This window comes from Larus michahellis, chromosome 2, assembly GCF_964199755.1.
Source record: "Larus michahellis chromosome 2, bLarMic1.1, whole genome shotgun sequence".
In the NCBI taxonomy this organism is placed as follows: Eukaryota; Metazoa; Chordata; class Aves; order Charadriiformes; family Laridae; genus Larus; species Larus michahellis.
Window position 1 is genome coordinate 108,537,019 of NC_133897.1, and position 18,660 is coordinate 108,555,678.

General features: G+C 36.4%; 1 protein-coding gene across 2 annotated transcripts in view; it reads right to left on the minus strand.

Moving 5' to 3' along the window:
- DOK6 (docking protein 6) overlaps positions 1-18,660 on the minus strand; it is a 252,760-nt gene that overhangs the window by 93,474 nt on the left and 140,626 nt on the right. For both annotated transcript variants that reach the window (XM_074576550.1, XM_074576549.1), the window contains exon 4: positions 9,675-9,794. In XM_074576550.1, coding sequence (XP_074432651.1) covers positions 9,675-9,794 — 120 coding nt within the window. The remainder of the gene's footprint in view (positions 1-9,674; positions 9,795-18,660) is intronic.

Sequence of the window (18,660 nt, forward strand, 5' to 3'; positions counted from 1 at the left end):
CAAACCACAGAATAAGGCATCACCAGTTAAAGCAAGAGTTTCTACTGGAAAGAAAAAAACAACAAGTATTTATTTACTGATGGTTTGGAAATCCAGGCCAAATTTCTTAGCCTTGAACAGAGGTGAGGATCCACTGATGTCAAAGAAGCCTTGCTAGTGTACAGGAGAGGAGTAAGAGGAGAATCTTCATTTCATTTTCATTATAAATAATGCAGCAGACTGAAACATCTTTCACAGATGGTCTGCATAGTCCTCTGACACATCCCCACCACCTTAACTGAAGCCCTTTATCCTCACATTAAGGTCCATGACTCTTTGCAAATAAAAATTTACAAATACTTGAACTCAGATAGAGGCTCCTCTCTCAAAGAATAGAACTATTGATATCTTGGCAAAACACGTATTTGCAACCACTGCCCCTTAGAAAAACTGTCCTTGAAATTGCAAACCCAGGTTTACTTATTGAAGCTTGTTAATAATGACATTCTTTGCGTTCACTTTCTATTTATTTGCCAAACTCCTTATCATTTATTATATTATTAAATTTATATTATATTATTTATATTATATTATTTATATTTAAATATTTATATTATATTATTAAATGTTATTATTAAAAAATAACATTTTTAATCATCTGTTGCTTTCTTGAAAAATCTGATTTAACACAATATATTATTATGGTCATGACATCAGTTGCTATCAGCTGCACTTCCACTGCAGATTGCACTCATGGAGTAACAGGTCAAGGGCATTAACAGTTCTCTGAAGTGCCTGAATTGCATGTGATTTAATAAGCAACGAAAAACTATCTTAAAAAAAAAAAAAAAGGAAAAAAGGACAACCCAAGATGATATAAAACACCATTAACTCATATGGAAGGAAGAAAATCACAGCAATAGCAAGAGAATTTTAAATAAAAATGCAATTTTCTTTGAAGAATAACTCATGTTTCTATGAGTTACTTCTACAAAGAATGAAAAACGGTTAAATTTCAGGTTGTACAGTTGGAAGTGCTAGCCTATATTTTAATTGTAAAGGCACTGAAATCTTGGGGCTTAATAGCATAATATAGAAGAGTGCAGCCGATTCACAACTTCTTCTCATATTTTCCTTACATTTTTGAAATAGGATAGAAATGCAAAATGTCAATGCTACTGCACTGAAGGGTGTTGATAAAAAAGATAAGAACAGTTTAAAGTATAAGCATGAGCAATGCTCATTCAATAAACAGTACTAGGAAAATGTACTTTAAGGGACATCTGATAAGAAAATTGTCTACAATTACTTAATAAATAAATGACACTTTGGTGTGGAACATGTTTAATCCACCATTTGCACTGAATTTTCTCATGATATCCTCATAAAAAATAGGAAGGAATTTAAAATAATCAGAAGAGGAATAAAGTGAGAGAAATTTGTCATAAAAGTTGAAATTAGATGCAGCTTCCCATTGCGTTTGACATTGCAATTAAGTGAGTTAATATAAAATATGTTAGAAATGTATGTGTGTGTGAATAAAGTAGCAAAAGTTTGGCTGAGGAATTAATGGAAGCATGGAACTGCTGGGTGAGCAGTAGGAATTTTTGTTCTGCATAGCTATAAGTAAACTTGTCATCCCCAGTGTTATTCTGTTTCAGTCAATTTCATTTTGTCCTATTAATGGCTCCCCAATTGATTCATTCAGTCTCATAGCAATCCAACCTCTTCTCCCAGGCTCTAGTTCTCATTAATCACACTAATGGGTGTTAGCCCTAAAAGTTTCATTTTATGACTAAGGTCCCAAGTGTGAAACTCCCAATGTTTTATAAAAGCCTTCTGACACACAGCGCAAATAGATTAGCAGGTGCTGCTGAGATCACTGCGAAGAATTTCCCCTAACCCTCAGAGGAATGCAGTGGGCACAGATCTAACCTAACCCCTACCGAAGTAAATGGGAAGAGTTACACGGGAGTATGGGCCAATGACTGCATTGGGAAGGGAATGGTGGAGAACAAGGTAATTTATAATTTGCAATGGAATTGTATATTTTTTTATATATATACGTATATATGCCCTTTTTCAGTATTCATATGTCTTTGTGATGGTCATGCAAAAATGCCTAGGAGCTTCGCAGGTGTGCTTTTATCATATATTAGACTCCAGTTTCACATTGCCATACTGTTACTTCCCTCCTCTATTTGAAAGAAAGATAAAGATGACTGACCAGCCGGTTCTCTCCACCTCCCCTTTACATTACATGGAACCACACAATGTGTTTATGGCGGAATGGGGCTACTATATGAGAATGGAAATCTTTCCTTTTCCCTGTCTTCACTGACATCGCCTCAGACAGCAGAGAAAATTGAAAGATGCAATTATTTTCTGAAGTAAACATTAAACTGTTGTGTTGAAGGCACAGAATATTTCAAATTGTTCTAGAAGTTACCAGGATACTCATGAAATGCTCAACTTCTCTGAAGTGTTTGAGGATCTTATTGCATGAAGGGTATTCAGGACACACGGTATCCTCAAACTGTCAAGAGACATTTGCTGACTTTGCCTGGGAGGTCAGCATCTAAGGTGAGGTGTCATGGATTAAAGAAAGTATGTCTGATTAAACTGAACATCCTCTGCAGGGCAAAATGTTGAACCCTTGGAACTTACTCAAACTGGCAAGAGAAACATATGTGTGCAAACATACGTGCTGGAGAAGATTGAGGATGCACAGATTTGCATTTGAAACAAAAACTAATACTTCTGAGTAGTGGAAGACTGAGGATATTGAAAGGTGTGGACACTACTACATGATTTTAAGAATTAAAATGCAGCGTCCAATTTTTCCATTTCTGAAAATATTTGAACATGTATCTAGGTAATGGTAATACAATCATTCAGTTTTTAGAGGCAAGTTTTGCCCTTGGACTCATCCAGGCAAGAACAAATATTCAGAGGCTAGATTGGGATGTGGGATGTGGGAATCCCAGCTGAATTCTGTCACCAGATCTTCTGAATCACATTGAATAGGATATTTAGCTTCCCTGTGGGTCAGTGACCCTCTGCATATGAGTGGGATGAGATAGTAACAGTCCATGGGGTAGTTAAGATTAAGTAAATAGAAGTAAATGCTACCCTGTTGGACAAGACACGGCTGTGAGTGAGCAGGTGCCATTCCTCAGCATTCAGCATCATTATTCTCCTCCCTCCTCTAAAATTGGTGAGAGCAAAGTTCGGGGAGTGGGGGAGCCAGAATGAGAAAAAAATGCTGATATATTGCCTCACTTATTCCATTCTTTTCTGTGTAACTGCTCTTTCCCATCTCCTTGAATAAGCAGAGCAATGCTTCATCATACACTTCGTGCATACAAAGGTGTTTAGTATTTGGGTTTTGGCAAGAATATGACCTTTAATAACGTTTTCCAGAGCACAGGAGCATAAGAGTCTTTGTTAAAATGAGCATATTGACTGAGATGGAGACTTGGCAGCGACTCTGAAATGCTCTCAGCCTTCCAGCTCAAAGTCCAGCTGTACGGGGGACGCAAAATGACTGTGAGACCAGCAATTCTAGTTCTGCCATTTTAGCACTGGATTCTTTTGCCTAAATCACCACAGTTGGAAAACTGACCAGATAATATTGCAGACTTGCGATCCAGATTTGTTTCATTTCAGCTTTAATGTGAGGGATAAAGTACTTACGGAAGGAGGCAGTCAGGTTGGTGGGATCTATACAAGAAGAGGCTTCAAAAGCAAACATTCAGTTTCTATCTGGGAGAAACTCCTTTGCCACCTATGAGACTTCTGCTGCTGACCTTCTGTAGCTAATTTTCAGATGGAAAGAGAGCTCTACGTCTTGAAGACACAGCAGTTTGTGTTTGTTCATGTGTCAGGTCTATTAAAATGTTTCTTCTCCTGCCTTATGCAGTGAGGAACCAGGAGTTCAGAATTAATTTTATCGCTTTACTTATAATTATTCTGCTTTGCTTCCATTAAAATGTATGGAAATGCTTATTAAAATCTCAGTGAAAATATAAAGGCTACCATAAATTAATTATTTTAAATTGTTTCCCTGATAAGTAGCAAGGTAGAGAAAAATCTGAAAACCCACTGTATTAACCATCCATTAAAAATGTAAACACCCTTCTTTTCTGAATAAAGCTGTGTCTGGTTTATTAAAAAACAAACAAACAAACAAACAAAAAAACCCAACCAAACACCAAAAAGTATAAAAATGGATTAAGGATAACAGAAAATAAATAAAAACACGTAAAATGCTTTTATGTAATAAATCACAAACAGGGATTCTACAGACCCTAGAAAATGCCCTAAAACAAGTCAGCTCTGTGAACACAATTACAAAGTCTCTATGCTTTGGCTGTAGTTTGTAATCTTAATATGCAACATAAAGAAATAACTCATAATCCTCTTCTGAGGATTCAAGGACATTGCTCATTATGAAATGCTACATTTTTACTCACAGAAATTAATGATTTTCTTGCAATTAAAACCCAGGAAGCAAGACTGCAGTATTATGGAATCTTTTTAAATAAAAAGGAAGGTAAAACAAATGTTATAAAAAAGGGCAAAAACTTTACAAAGGAAGCAATTTTATGAGATATTAATTTAAATATTTGGCAGTGAGGAAGAGTAAAAAATCTATTATCTTTCAAACTTTTCCAGACTTCTAAAATCAAAATTAGCTTTATAATGTATTAAAAACAAAAGCCAAAGCACCAGCACACATAATAGAAAAGTATCATATTGACACCACAGGCATGACATCTAACAATGAATGAGCTACAGCAGCAAAAGGTGGAACAGGCCTTTTCTTCAGCTTAAAAATTTGCATTTTTACATTTGCCTATTTTCTTCATTGTTTACAACAGTTTTACAAGAAAAAATTAATGGAATATGATTTAGTACTAGTATTCTGTTATTTTAGTGTTATAATTTAGTATTCAAAATAGATAGGAATAGAGTCTTCAGCACCTGCACTTAAAGAGTGAATTTACTAGCACTGTCTACATATAATGCTTTTTTAACCAATATTGTCTTGAATATTCTGGTTTCTTTTTCACATAAACATAGTCTGTCACTGTATACTGTCCATTGGGATGACTTCTTTGTAATTATTTCCTTTTTATAAAGAATGAAAACACAGTGACACACTGGAAACAGCGATATTTTGGAAAAAAAATCATGAGCACGGACAAATTCTACATATGATGACAGCTAGGCAGGTAAAGATACACTAAAAAAGAGATTTATTTTTGTTGTTATGCTTTAGGGTGGACTACAAATGCTTCCAAATGCATCAACAGATGGAAAGGAAGTTTCCAATTCTTCCAAATTAAGACAGCACTCTACATTCATGATTTCTTTCCCTAGCAGCAGCTTGAGAAACCTAAGTAATATGAAATGTGGGTGTATGTATCACATGATATTGCTTAGAAGACTGCATGTCAACAGTGTTGTCAGATCCAGCTGAGTCCAGATTTTCTGTCTTGGAGTTATAACTGTGTGTTATTATCATATCATTGTATATACAGTTCCACTGGCATTATACTAAATTAGTTATCTGAATAGGATCATGTAGCATTTACTGCTTTTGACTTAATACTGTATTTTCATTCTTCATCAAATAATCTAAATGGACATTCATAAACAGTAAGAGACTGTGTTTGGTGTGAAAAAAACAGAAACAGAGTTGCTGCTATAAGCGTGAGGAACACAAACAAATCACTTAGATTTGCAGGAGAGAGAAGGTAAAATGGTTGGAGAGTAACAGAAGCTTCATTTCAAACCTCACTTTTATTGGAATCTGTGTATCATTGGAAACTAAGCAGCCATTAGTTGTGAGCCTTAAGTATAAAACCAAAACCACCCAAGGGTCATTTTCCACAGTGGAGTTTACACAGTAAGACTTGCGGTAATACTTTGTGAAAGCAATAATAGAGATGAAATCCAGTGAGAAGCTTTCTGTTACTGATGTGCTTTGCACAAGAATTGCTTAAGTGTCTTCTCTATTCTTCTTACAAGACTCAATAGCCAGAGGTCTCTGCTGTAAGCAGAGCAGATCTATAGTTTGGCTGTTTTAGCTGTCACCACTGCAGAATTGCTTGGTGCCGAAGGGTCAAGCAACAGTGGAACCAATAAAATAGATCTCACTGGCACTTACTGAACAACTCAGAACTATAAAAGAACGTCTCTTTCAGCTAGTTGCACTACCATAAATTTTTATCCTGCTATGACAGAAGTGCCTCATAGATGCATGGCCTTTTAGCCATGACATTTGCACACCAAAGAGCAACTTTGCCAGCCTTTGGAACAAACTGTTTTGCAAACCATATTGTTGCATTTGTGTCACAGAGAATCAGGTGTCTTCCCTGCTGAAATCGAAAGCTCATCCCAGGAGAACCACAAGAGTGAGAGTGGGAGGATAAACAGGCTCAGATGTAACAAAAAGACGTGTAAGGCACACACACATATTCCTTGCCAAGTATTTTCTGAAATGTGAGTCCTTGGGTAAAAAAAACACAAGTAGAGCATAGCAATGAGCTTTTGTGGTCCCAGGGCATATACAATAAAAACTAAGAAAATTATTACAAATGTTGCAAAGTGAAGGTACTGGTGATGGTGGTCATATACAGGGACTAAACCAGAAACCTACATAACAGAAAACTTACCGTTTTTTCACGAGATAGACAATTTACTTGACCCTTTCAGTGAGTAACCTTACAAGTACATGAAATACATCATGCAAATGTCATTTAAAGAATGGCAAGCAGGTGGAAAGATTAAGAACATATCGTATTAAAAATATTATTGCTAGGAAAATGTGAAGCAGCACATGAAAAAACCCACACCCTTATTAGGCTAGTTCTTTTATGGTCAAGGAAGTATATAAAATTTTAAACATTTCAGAAAATCTTTAGGGCAAAATAACCGTTTGAAAAAAGACAGTGGAAAGAGATGGGATTAATGTTTAATACACCTGTTCTTTTGGGATTAATAATGTCGTATCATAGAGATATCAACAGTATAACACCCTACTGAATTGCTTTTAGCTCTTAAAATGTAAAAAACCAAAAATAATCTAAAACTGCAAAACCACTGGCACTGTAGTCTTTATGACAATGCAATCTGCGGTCTTGCTCAGATACTAAGAGACACCTTTTGTTCAGTGACCTGAAAGAAAGGCCTCCTGTGATTCAGGCAACAGAACCTGCATGAAACCTGATGCTGAGGCTTTACGATTCTATTCTCACAACTCTGTTTCAAGTAAATATTAGTACATCTACTAACTCAAGAGGAATTCTATGAAGTTGACATACTTGCAATATGTTTTGAAATAATGACATTCAAAGGTACTACACCAGTGTACAGTTTTTATTTAACACACACCCAAAAAAAAATGACACAGCTGCCATTTTCACAATGAGCAAGAATTTAGACATTTAATACATATAGTCACTTTTCATGGATTTCAAATTGGAAAATTAATTTTGACCTTTCAGTTTCAGGTCAACAAAAGCTCTTTTAAAAGGTTTTTTACATATCTTTTGAACTATAATTATTGTTAGTGTGCCTTTAAAATCTACAATATGGGGAAAACATGCAAGAAAATAAATTTAAAATTTGAATTTTTTATCAGAGCTCACAAAATGATTCCACCCTCCAATTAGGCACTGTCTCCATAAAACTGGCATGGGGGAAATGGTACTGCCAAGTTTGCTAAATAAGGTAACTAGTATAAACTGAAGTCAGCGTTACAATGAACTGATTTTACTGAAGGAATCTGCTGGAGAAATTTCAGTGCAACTGCAGGTTCTTACAGCACAGCAAAATGAACAAAATGCTAGATTTCACACCAATAGTAACAATCTCTGTACTCTCCCCTCCTTCCAAGTTCATTAACAGACCCTCCAAACCGGAATTTGCTTTGCTTCTGAACAAGACAACTAAGGAGAGAACTCTGAATTTCAAACACGCTCATTAAAATGCAGAGTTGTGCATCAAGGGGATGAGGGAAGGAGGCTGATAGGTATCAAAATTACTTGTCTGAGATACTGTAACTAATGATTTAGCAGACCATGATCGTCAAATATTGGATTATACCTACCCAGCCACTTGGTTTAAAAGAATACGGCTAATGATACCTTCCACACATTCTTATTCACGTGATTTGTACAAAAAATACATGCTTTGCCTCTTTGTTTCCTTTCGTTTATTTACTTAGAACAACAAAGATGGCAATTATATTCATATATACTGGTTAGTAGCACTGCAATTAATTTCTGGACTAAAGCGATTGAATCAAGACTAGTTCACACAACAGAACTAGGAGGTCATGTGTGTATAACTGGATCTCTTTCAACAACAAACTGAAATGCAATATTTGCCATCTATGTCTGAAAGCTGCTGGACAGTACATGAATTCACTGCAGAAAGGGAGTAGAGGAATTCAAGCTATTTTTCTGCTCACATCACAGGCTTTTGACAAGATTTATTTCCCTTTGCATTTGTGAAGAAACTCCACTTGCTCACATAGTTCTTTCTTCAATAGCATGCATATGAGTTTTACACCTATAGCTTACGAGCACGCAGCAGACAGGAAGCTTTGAGTGGTGTCTGATCATTATCACTGTCCTACAACGTTGATAGCTCTCCTTCTGTTAAGTAGTTTGAGACTACAAATTAAATTCTGTGTCTCATAGCGGGCAAATAACTTCACAAACATTTGAACTTCTTTTGAATTGCGTTTGAACATGTCTCGCTTTTGAACAAAATATCTTGAAGATTTCTGTATACTTCATGTTACTACGTTCAGAGATGTCTGGACTCTCTGATGAAATTAATACAACATAATCAATATAGTGCTATTCATTCTATAATTTAATTACGTAATTTTGTTTATAATGATAGTTGGCTTGATATTTTATGACCATTGAGGCAGTTTGTTTTATTACTTTGTTAAAAGCTATCGGATTTTATAAAAGCATCGAGACAGTAATAATCATTGAGTGCTGTAATTTAGGGAGGAATAAATGAGCACATTTTGAGTTGCCCTCATGTTCATTAATAGGAATTAAATGACACGATAATCACAGATTTTCTTTTGTTATTGCATGTTCCATCCACTAGCATCCTTCCTGTGCATGCATCTTATCTAAATTTCTGTTCCAAATAGCCTTTATATGAAGACTTACAAGCTCAGGCTTAGTGCTTACTAGCGTCTGTCATTGCCCTTTTCACCTGTATTTCACAGCTTAGATGATCTTGACTTCATTATTCAAGACAGGTATAAGTTTAAGGCAAATATGTGTTTGGCAGTCCAAAGTGGTGTTGATACGTTCATCACTGTCTCTTAAAGGCCGTGGAACAACAGCTGCTGTTTTATTCCTCTGCACAGAGGCCATTGTTTCCAGAACCAGAAAGGTCACAGTCATAATTTCCCATGACAGGAAAATGCAAACACATTGGACACATGAAGTCACTCTTTGTATGCTATTTGCTATGGAATTTTATCATCTTTATTTGTAGAAAAAACAGGAATGAGCCTCAAAACCACACCCAAATGTTTAGTTAGTAATGACGTGCTCCTAGCTAATAGTAAAAATCCTCACAACAAACACAATCAAAGACAACACCGGACATCACCCAAGAAATGATCTAGAAGCAGTTACAAAGTTACTCACCATTTTGTTCTCTCTGGACTCCAGCTGCAAGCAAATCCGGTTCCCCAAGACTTATATCATTGAGCCTGGTTCCTAGACACTCCATGCAAAGATGTTTGCACCATTCCTCTGCCTCAAGCTCTGGAAAAATAGAAAAAAAATGTGAGTGTTAATGTTTTACTCAAAATCGGGTGAAGTTAAATCAATACCTTCTTACTGACCAGCTTTATGACAATATGTTTGTGCTGAAACACGAGTTATTACCTGAGTTAAAGTTCCACATCTGTTTCTTTGCCTTGATTTATAAACTTCTAAAGGGGTTTAGACTATCAGGACTGCATCTCCCATTTTGAAATTTGGGGGTAGGAGGTGCAGTTAACAAAAAAGAGAAAAGACTAGTGAGTTTTCAAGGCATTATCTTTCTAGTAGGCCTTCTTGAAAGATAAAATTCAATACAGAAGAACATTAGATACAATATCTGAAATATTCTTTACTGCTCTTTAGGTGAATCTGAACTATTAAAAAACTTTCTGATCTAAAGGTTCTAGAGTATTTTTTCTAGAAGCAAAGGAAAAAAAAACACTAATAAAAAGGTCGTCAAATACAAAACTTCCTTCTCTGCTGTACTGAATGGCTATGCCTGTCAAGTTAGCCTGAATAATTAATTTCTTCAGTTCTGTTCCCCTTCTTTTGGTCTTATAGAAGTTTGGGCATTAGTTGGAACATTTGTATGGAAATTCAAAGCCTCCTAGTCCTTTTTGAATCCTCCACTGCCTCCCATTCACACACACCTGAGAGCTCCCTATCTGCTAGTCCACAAGATATAAACTCCCCAAGGCACAAACCCCCAAGACACCACAACAGCCCTTCCTCCACTCCCAGCCTCATCATATCCACTTCCCAAATTTAACATCACAAAATCTCTGGCATTGGTCAAACAAGTAACGTCTCAAGTTGGCTTTCACACGGTGTGAAACCACAACTAATAAAAATCATATAACTAGGCCAGCTGTCTTTCATTACAGAGTGGGCTTCACCTTAGGGAGACTTTCTGGAGAGCAGGCTTGGCACCAGGCGCACGCTGAGCATCCATTGTCACAGTCAGTCTATATCTGATCATCTTTAGGAGTGGGTGACTCCAGTCATCTAGAAATGTCTCTATTAAACTGCCACAATTTTTCATTCCTATTTTTGGGGACATCTGGATTGTCACTGTTGTGACAATCTCTCCAATGCGTTGCTGAAATTCAGAGAGATAGAAAAGTACTGTGTGCAAGCCCTGAAGCATCTAGTGATGATGACTCATTGTAATTAGTGAAAATTTATATCTGAGGAAAATCTTTCTGTGCCTAATTGTTACAGTCCTAAAATCCTTGCCTGGTTAGGCATAGATCTCAAGTGACAGAAACATTTGCTGGACAAAAAAGGGAGACAGGCATGAAATTTTAGGTCTCCAAGAACCTTTGGATACCCTCCTTTGTTCAGGGCCCTGAATAATCCAGGAATAGATTGCTCCTGTTATATTAGCTATCAGCTGACTGAGTTCCCAGGCAGACAGCTCAAATGACAGAGCCTGGTTTGGGATTTTTGAGAGCCAAACGTGGCTGCTGTCACAGGGACACAAACTATTTCAGGGGCTTGTCCAGAGCACTGTAAGCAAAGGGTTTTCCCTTATCCCTTCCTGATTTTTTGCAGTCTTTGTCTCAGAGCACAGATCCTCAAAGTTGGTCGTCTCATAACATCCTCAGCTTCTGGTGGTGAGAGACAGAACTTTCTGTCGGCAACATCCAGATGACATTTAACTTTGCATGTGAGAAGAAAATATTGAGGTAACAGCATACTGTTCCCTAACACTTCTACAGATACAGCCTCCTTGATGGAAGTAAGGAGAGAACAGTATCTCTGGACAGCAAAAAAAACTTAGGACTTTTAAAAGGAATAGGATTAATTTGTTTAAAAGACTACCTCGAAAATTCATCTTCTGCTTACGCATGAAGAAATTTCCCTCCTGTTTTCCCTTACTCTCCTTCAGCCTTTGCTATTTCCTTGGATACTCGTTGAACCAGTGCCATGCCTATAAATCATACCTTCCCATGTAGAGGGCTTCATGTCAGGGAGATGACAGAAGTGGACCACAGGACATGCTGCCATATTCTGGCAGCGTGCAGAGGGGATGTGGGGGGCAGCACACCAGCATATGGGTAAGCCAAGCCCCCCCAGGCAGAGTTCCCACTGAGTCTCCCAACATCTGCTTCCAGCTCCAGTTAAACTCAGGGGAATCAGTGCAGAAAGGCTGATAGCACAAAGGTGAAGTGCAAATATAGTCTAGTGTTCCCATGTTTCCTTCCCATCCCCCTTGCCATTTCTTTTCTGCCTAAACCATATTGCAGAACAATATATATGCTGACAGAATGCATAGCTCTATATAAAGCGTGTAATTTTTCCTGGAGCGTGGTCAGGATATAACATTTTACATATTTTACAAAATCTGCATTTTATTACTTTCTTTCACTGTGCCCGCACCCAGGCTGAAAGGGTACATTCTGGAAGTGCAGAATGAGATGACGGTAAACAAACACTAAACTAACCTTTCTAATTTTACAAATTTCTAAGGAGAAAGGAAAACATATTGGCATTACCATAAATCCAGCTTAATTTAACATCAATATATATTCAAAACAGGACTCATAAAAAAGCAACAAGTTCTATTTATATGCATTCTCTCATCACATTTCCAGCAGATTTTTGGGAAACAAACAAACAAACAAACAAAAGCATTGTCTTAGGAAGCTGTTTCTTGTAAGCGTCTTTGTTTTTGTCTCCTCAGTCCACTTGCCTCTCTCCATTACAGGAACATCTAGATCTTGAAAGTTTGGATCCAGAAACTGCCTTTCAGAGTGTTTGACTCTGGCAGTGTAATTTAAGCTGCTGCTTCTTCACTGCCAGACACTGGTGATTAGGCCCAGATTAGACCCTTCTCCAACTGCCACACAGAAGGAACTTATCGTACCGTGAGCATTATAAGATCATGGCTGTATTTTGCAAAGTGTAGGCTGTAACATGCATTGTATTACCATATAACTCAAGCTTTGTATCTTACAAAAACGATGGACTTAATACCGCAGAAAATATAGTTTCAATGCAGAGCTGAAATATCTTCCCACAGAACTGTGAGGATTTGCGTCTGCTGTCAGAAACATCAACACTATCTACAAATGTGTTTGTAAGGTCAAGGGTATGGGGGTACTGTGCGAGTTAGTTTTACCTAATGCATCCTAATAGGTATTTCTTACTTGCAAGGGATTGTCTGCAACCTTTTCCTTGACAGACATGTGAAATCTTCTTTAGAAGCAGGTGAATTACCTTTCAAAGCTAAAGCCATATTTCTCCTTTCATTATGTGCAGTTCACCATTCTTTTGTAAAAGGTCTATAGAATGCTTTGTGTTTCTGGATAAAAAATTAAGTACTACTTATGACTTTTAAAATTTATTTATTATTTTTATTTATATATGTTTATACACATTTATTTTCTATATTTATATATATTATTAATTTTTAGTACATATATGCATCAGTCACAGTAGCAATCTTTAAAAATGACAGCTACCACATCACAAAACACAGATACCACTGTTACTTCTTTATTTTGATTATATGAGTATGTTGGAACAGATGAAATATTACAGCGGAACCAAAGCCATGAAAAACTGTCAGCAAAATTCTTCTCTTTAATGCATGTAGATTAGATTTATTGGTGGTAAATGCTGAGGTTTTAGTCGTAACTGGTACTTGTCATTGAAAAATTTAGTTTCCTTTTAAGATAACTGAATTCTTGGACTGAATGATAAATTGTAAAGCATGCTTTCACAGCTATAAATAAAATCCAAATACTCACGTTTTCATCTTTACTGTTATTCGATTATAAAATGCTGCTATACAAATGTCATGAGGTGAGATAAAATACAAAGAAATGGGAGATCTTAATTAGGCACTGTTTACTGCATAAAAAATATTTTGGGGAACAAATCTGTAAAATTGTTATCTGAAAACACACACCTTTTTATTACCAATATTTCCCTGCAGTTTACCTGAGCTTCTAGGTCATGCCTGAGGTTGTATGTCATTCCTAATTCAGTTCCCAGGTGATTAGACTGGTGCTGTACCTGTTCCAACCACTGATGTTGTGTATTGTAAATAGATAAGACCACAGGATGATAAATCGGTTTGGGGACATAATAATGATGATGAAGTAACATTGGTAAATGGTGTTAGAATTATAAATCTGTAACAGTGAAAGAGCTCTTCTGCTACTTCCAGTTTAAAACAGTTCATGCTACACAACATATTCTACAGGGAGGAAGTGGGGGGACAGAGACAGAGATAGAGATGCGAGGACATATTTCACTTCACTGTCCTCAGAGATCCTCTAGATCTCTAAGGCTAGAGGTGGGATTGTTTTCAGACCCCTAACTTGGGAAGCATTTTGTGTGTGGACTAAAGCCAATCCCTTCTGAAGCCTGAAAACTTCACATTCTTTCACGTTTACCTCCGGTGTTCACACGGCACAATCCTACAGGCACCTTTCCTCACCCATCGACACAAGCTGCCAGCACAGTCGACTGCCACCAGCCTGAGATAAAGCCCCAAAGAGGTGACCACTCCTACTCAGTTCAGCCTTTGCCTCCTTGAGTAAGGCCCTCTCCTGCAAGGCAGCGCTCTCCATTCCAGGAGATCCCTTCCATCACCAGCAGCAGCAAATTATTGCATTTGTAAAAAAATGGATCAATTTATATGCAACTCTTGAAGTTGCATATAACAAATTGCATAATAACAGAGATGAGGAAGTTTGTCTTTTCCTCTTCTCATGCAGCCCACACAAAGTGATGTGACCAAGGATTTAAGTTGGAAATAACATGTATGCAATATTAGAGGGGGATAACAAACACTGTCCTTGTGCAAATCCAGAAACCGCATTTACTTTTTGAGCTTTCCCTAATGTCAAACCATATAAACCTAAAATGTTACCTTCTTCATTTCTGAAACATTTTTATGTATTTTCTGCATAAACTGTTTGACTCTTCTTCCCTCTAAACTACTTCTGTAAGAGGCCCAAGCCCAAATGAATATTCTTACTCTTCCTGTTTGGATCAGTGGGATTTAGATCTGATATTCTCTACCAAGAAAAAGATAGAGAGATGGTGCAGAAAAGCCACATGTGCCTGTTTATCTCTCCTAAAAATCACCTAGCCTTAATTAGAAGTTAATAGGAAAAAAAAAAATCATAGCATCCCTATGGGACTCATGTGCTACTGCACTTCGCTACATACAATATATGCAGCAAATTAATTTCATTTTTTTTTCACTGGCAAATAACACTATTGCCTGCAAGCACATAATTTCTTCTCAAAATCAATAACACCTTAAAAAAATCTCTATTCTTTATCAGGATATATATAATCCTTTGATGATTCAAACATAATTTTATTTTATAAATATTTAAAAGATGTTATCCAACAGTGTCTCCACTACATAGGGCACTTTTACTAGAGCACATTGCACACACTCAAGCACACATACAAATGCAAAGCAATGGGGCTATTTCTTGTCATTGCTTGGAGGATAGTGCTTATTTTGTGTAATAACATGTGTTACTGATTGACACTGGATATGCACGAATTAAGCAAATTTTTTGTTAGACGATAGATGGGAAGCAATGAAGGGGACATAAGTTCTATTTAGTGTAAAAGAACAGAAAGTCTGTATGTAGACTAAAACTTGCCTTCAATTAGATAGCAACAAAGGCAGTGGGCTGCAACTCTGAAAGAAATTTGCTTATTAAAATGATTTTTTATTCATCAATTATATTTGAAGATATTTTATGAGATATGGGACTCATATATAGAATTTTTGCTTGTGTTTCAAGTAATATTACCTCTAAGGAAACTTTTTAAAATTCTCCTTGAACTCTGATTTTTGAATCTTTCACCTGGAGTAGAGTGTCCTGTTATCACATAAGTGTAAATCTCTGACCCGAAAGAGCAAAGGAAAAGTCACGAAGGAAAACCTCATATACTGTTAAATTTTATGAATTTACTGAAAATGCTCTATATTCAGGCTGTGACAAAATATTTTAAAGGAAATCTGACAATACTCTTTGGAAAAAAAAAAGTCAGTGACTCAAGTTCCTAAAAAATTTCGTGTTATTGTCACTTTTTTCTTTTAATACCATGAGACCCTTAAATTTTAACTATCTCCAGCTATTAAAATGTATGCATATTTTTGAATATACCATCAGTTTAATGACACACCCACCTTCCTCTGCACAAACAGAGAATTATAATTTTTTTTTGCTTAAGAAAACATCGAATAATGCAGCAGTCAAGCTAAATAAATAATTACAGAATAGGAACACATCCTGTAACTTTACCTGTTGGTATATGTTGCTAATGCACTTTTTTAACTGAGGGAAGATATAGTCTAAGTACTATACCAAAAGAAACTTTTATTTTCACATCATTTGCTATTTTAAACTTGTGTTGGCATAAGGGTAGTGCAGTTAATTACAATAATTACCAAAAGGCATTTATTAGCTATAATAAAATTAAAACTGATGCTCCTACCAAAAATCATCCACACTTATCTGGGGATTCTGCAAGACACATCACAAACAGGGTTCTGATAATTTTAATTTGGGCATGTACCTGTGTTTGCAATGTATCCCTGTAGTTATCGAGGTATATGAAAACTGACATTTTCCTGACAATACCCTCTTCATTTCTGCAAGTCTGATCAAAAGTGTCAGCTTGAATAACCAGCACTCAGCTACCAGACCATGTACTATCCTGTCTATAACATAAACACGTACAATGTTATGTGAATCCTTTTGAAGGCAATAACAGTATTCAAAAAGATTTATCATATTGATGTTACTGTCCATTAAACTATTTCCCTAAGGTAAACTTTAGTTGCACATAATATCTACTCTTACCTACGTCGCTCCTCCTGTCCACTGTAAAACTGAAGTTAAAGAGCACCCTTCACTCAAATTCTAAAATAAATGCCCCAAGACACTGACTAGCAGTCCACAAACAAAGTTAAAGCAGTAGGTAAACAAAGTTTTCCATCTGAAATGCTGCTGAGAATGTAATTTTCATACAGAAACAAAACTTACTTGACTTGTTTAAAAAATGGAGAATGTATGGGAAAATGAAGAAAAATAGAAATAGTTAATCTATAAGAAAGTTATTTTCTTTGCTCAATGCTAGTGCTGAAGTAACTACAGGACATACATATTTTTCCTCTTTTTTTTTTTTTTTTTTTTGCTGATTTCTGCTATTAAAAAAAGCAAATATCACTTTACTCAGTGATTAGTCCTACAGAAATGAATGATGCCATTTTGGGAAGAAAATGCTATTTAGTGGATAAATAAGTCCATGAAGGTAGATTTATAGGTATCCTTCACGCTGGGGACTAGTGACTCTCATAATACCACAAATGTTTATGAAGCATTAGTATGTCCAACAGATCAACAGTGCGCTGACAGAGCATCATTACTCAAAAATATCCCTAGCAAACTTTCACTCTCAGTTCCAACCTTCTTTCAAGTGTCACGTAATAATTATGAAAACCTGCCTGAACATAGAAGAAACAGTTACAGTTTGTCTGAAACTAATGGGACAGTTACAAGAATCTGGCTTGGGAATTAGTTCCCCAGGATTGTCAGTCCATACTTGTTTCAACAATTATTAACGTTAAATGACAATGGCATGAAAGTAAAGTAACCTCAGGCAGCTTGTCTGTAGTGGGAATGATATAAACACTATCAGTCAAGTGTCCAAAAAGGTATGTCACCAGTAACATAACACACAGAGGATGCTATCACATCAACTTATGCAGCTACCCCATGACTGGCAGTCAGCAATAGCATTTGTCTGGCTTAAAACTTTATAATATTTCAGATTTAGTCAACTCCAACAATACTTTTATTCTTTTTTAAAAGTTATAGGTCCTTTTCTTGAATGCATGGAAATGGAAAATTAAGTAACTTCTGTGTCAATCTAAAGTATGCCTCTCTCCCATTGTCAAATGTTTAATTTATGGTCTAGTGAGAGGATCCATACCCAAATAAAGTAGTACAAATCCTAAGGTTAATTTCACTTCTTTTTGTTAGATGTTAATATTCAGTCATTGAAATATTGATAGATCTTGCCACTTGAGGATCAGGAATACTGTTAAATAAGGTAAAGAATTCTAAAAGCATTATTTTCATATACAAAATCAAGGTGATAAGGGCTAGTTTCAATACATGGGAGAAAAAATATGAACCATTGCCACTATATACTTCATTGCTCTTATGCCTTTGACAACATGACTTTCACTCCAGCCATCTGAATATCTTCTGTATTAAATCAGTGGGAGCAGCACGACCAGCAGACGAGGAAGTCATTGGAATCTCCCCTTCTTCCTTTCTTTGGCTAAACATGTCTGACTGAAGCAAGACTTCCAGCTCTGAATACCTAGATTTATTAAACATTGTCCCCTTTTGGCTTTGGCACTGTTTGTTAGTGTTGCCTCCTTCTGATGTTGCAAAGGCTCTAGGAAACCTTTCCTGCAAAATGCTATACGCCACTTTTCAAAATAACAAACCTCCTGAAAGAATATTTTTTTTTTCCTTTCTGTGCTTCCATTGCCCAAGAAACACAGCATTTTCCCCCAATCCTAAAACTAGTGCTGTAAAGTTGTGAGTCGTTGCTACTATTAGAATTAACAATCAGGATTTTTTGTCATTGGAATTGTAAAGAAAGTGGTTCGAAGCAATTGCAGGCAACTTCTGGCTGAATTCATCTGTAAGATCGCAACACCGTGGTATGTGTTCTATTTGATTTTCAGTTGCATAAAATTTTGCTCTCAGACAGAACTAAGTATTAGCTAGAGATGACACTGTGTGTCTTTTGCTTTATTCTTGGTGGATTTAAATGTGGTAGTACTGCAAAAAGAAAAAAAACC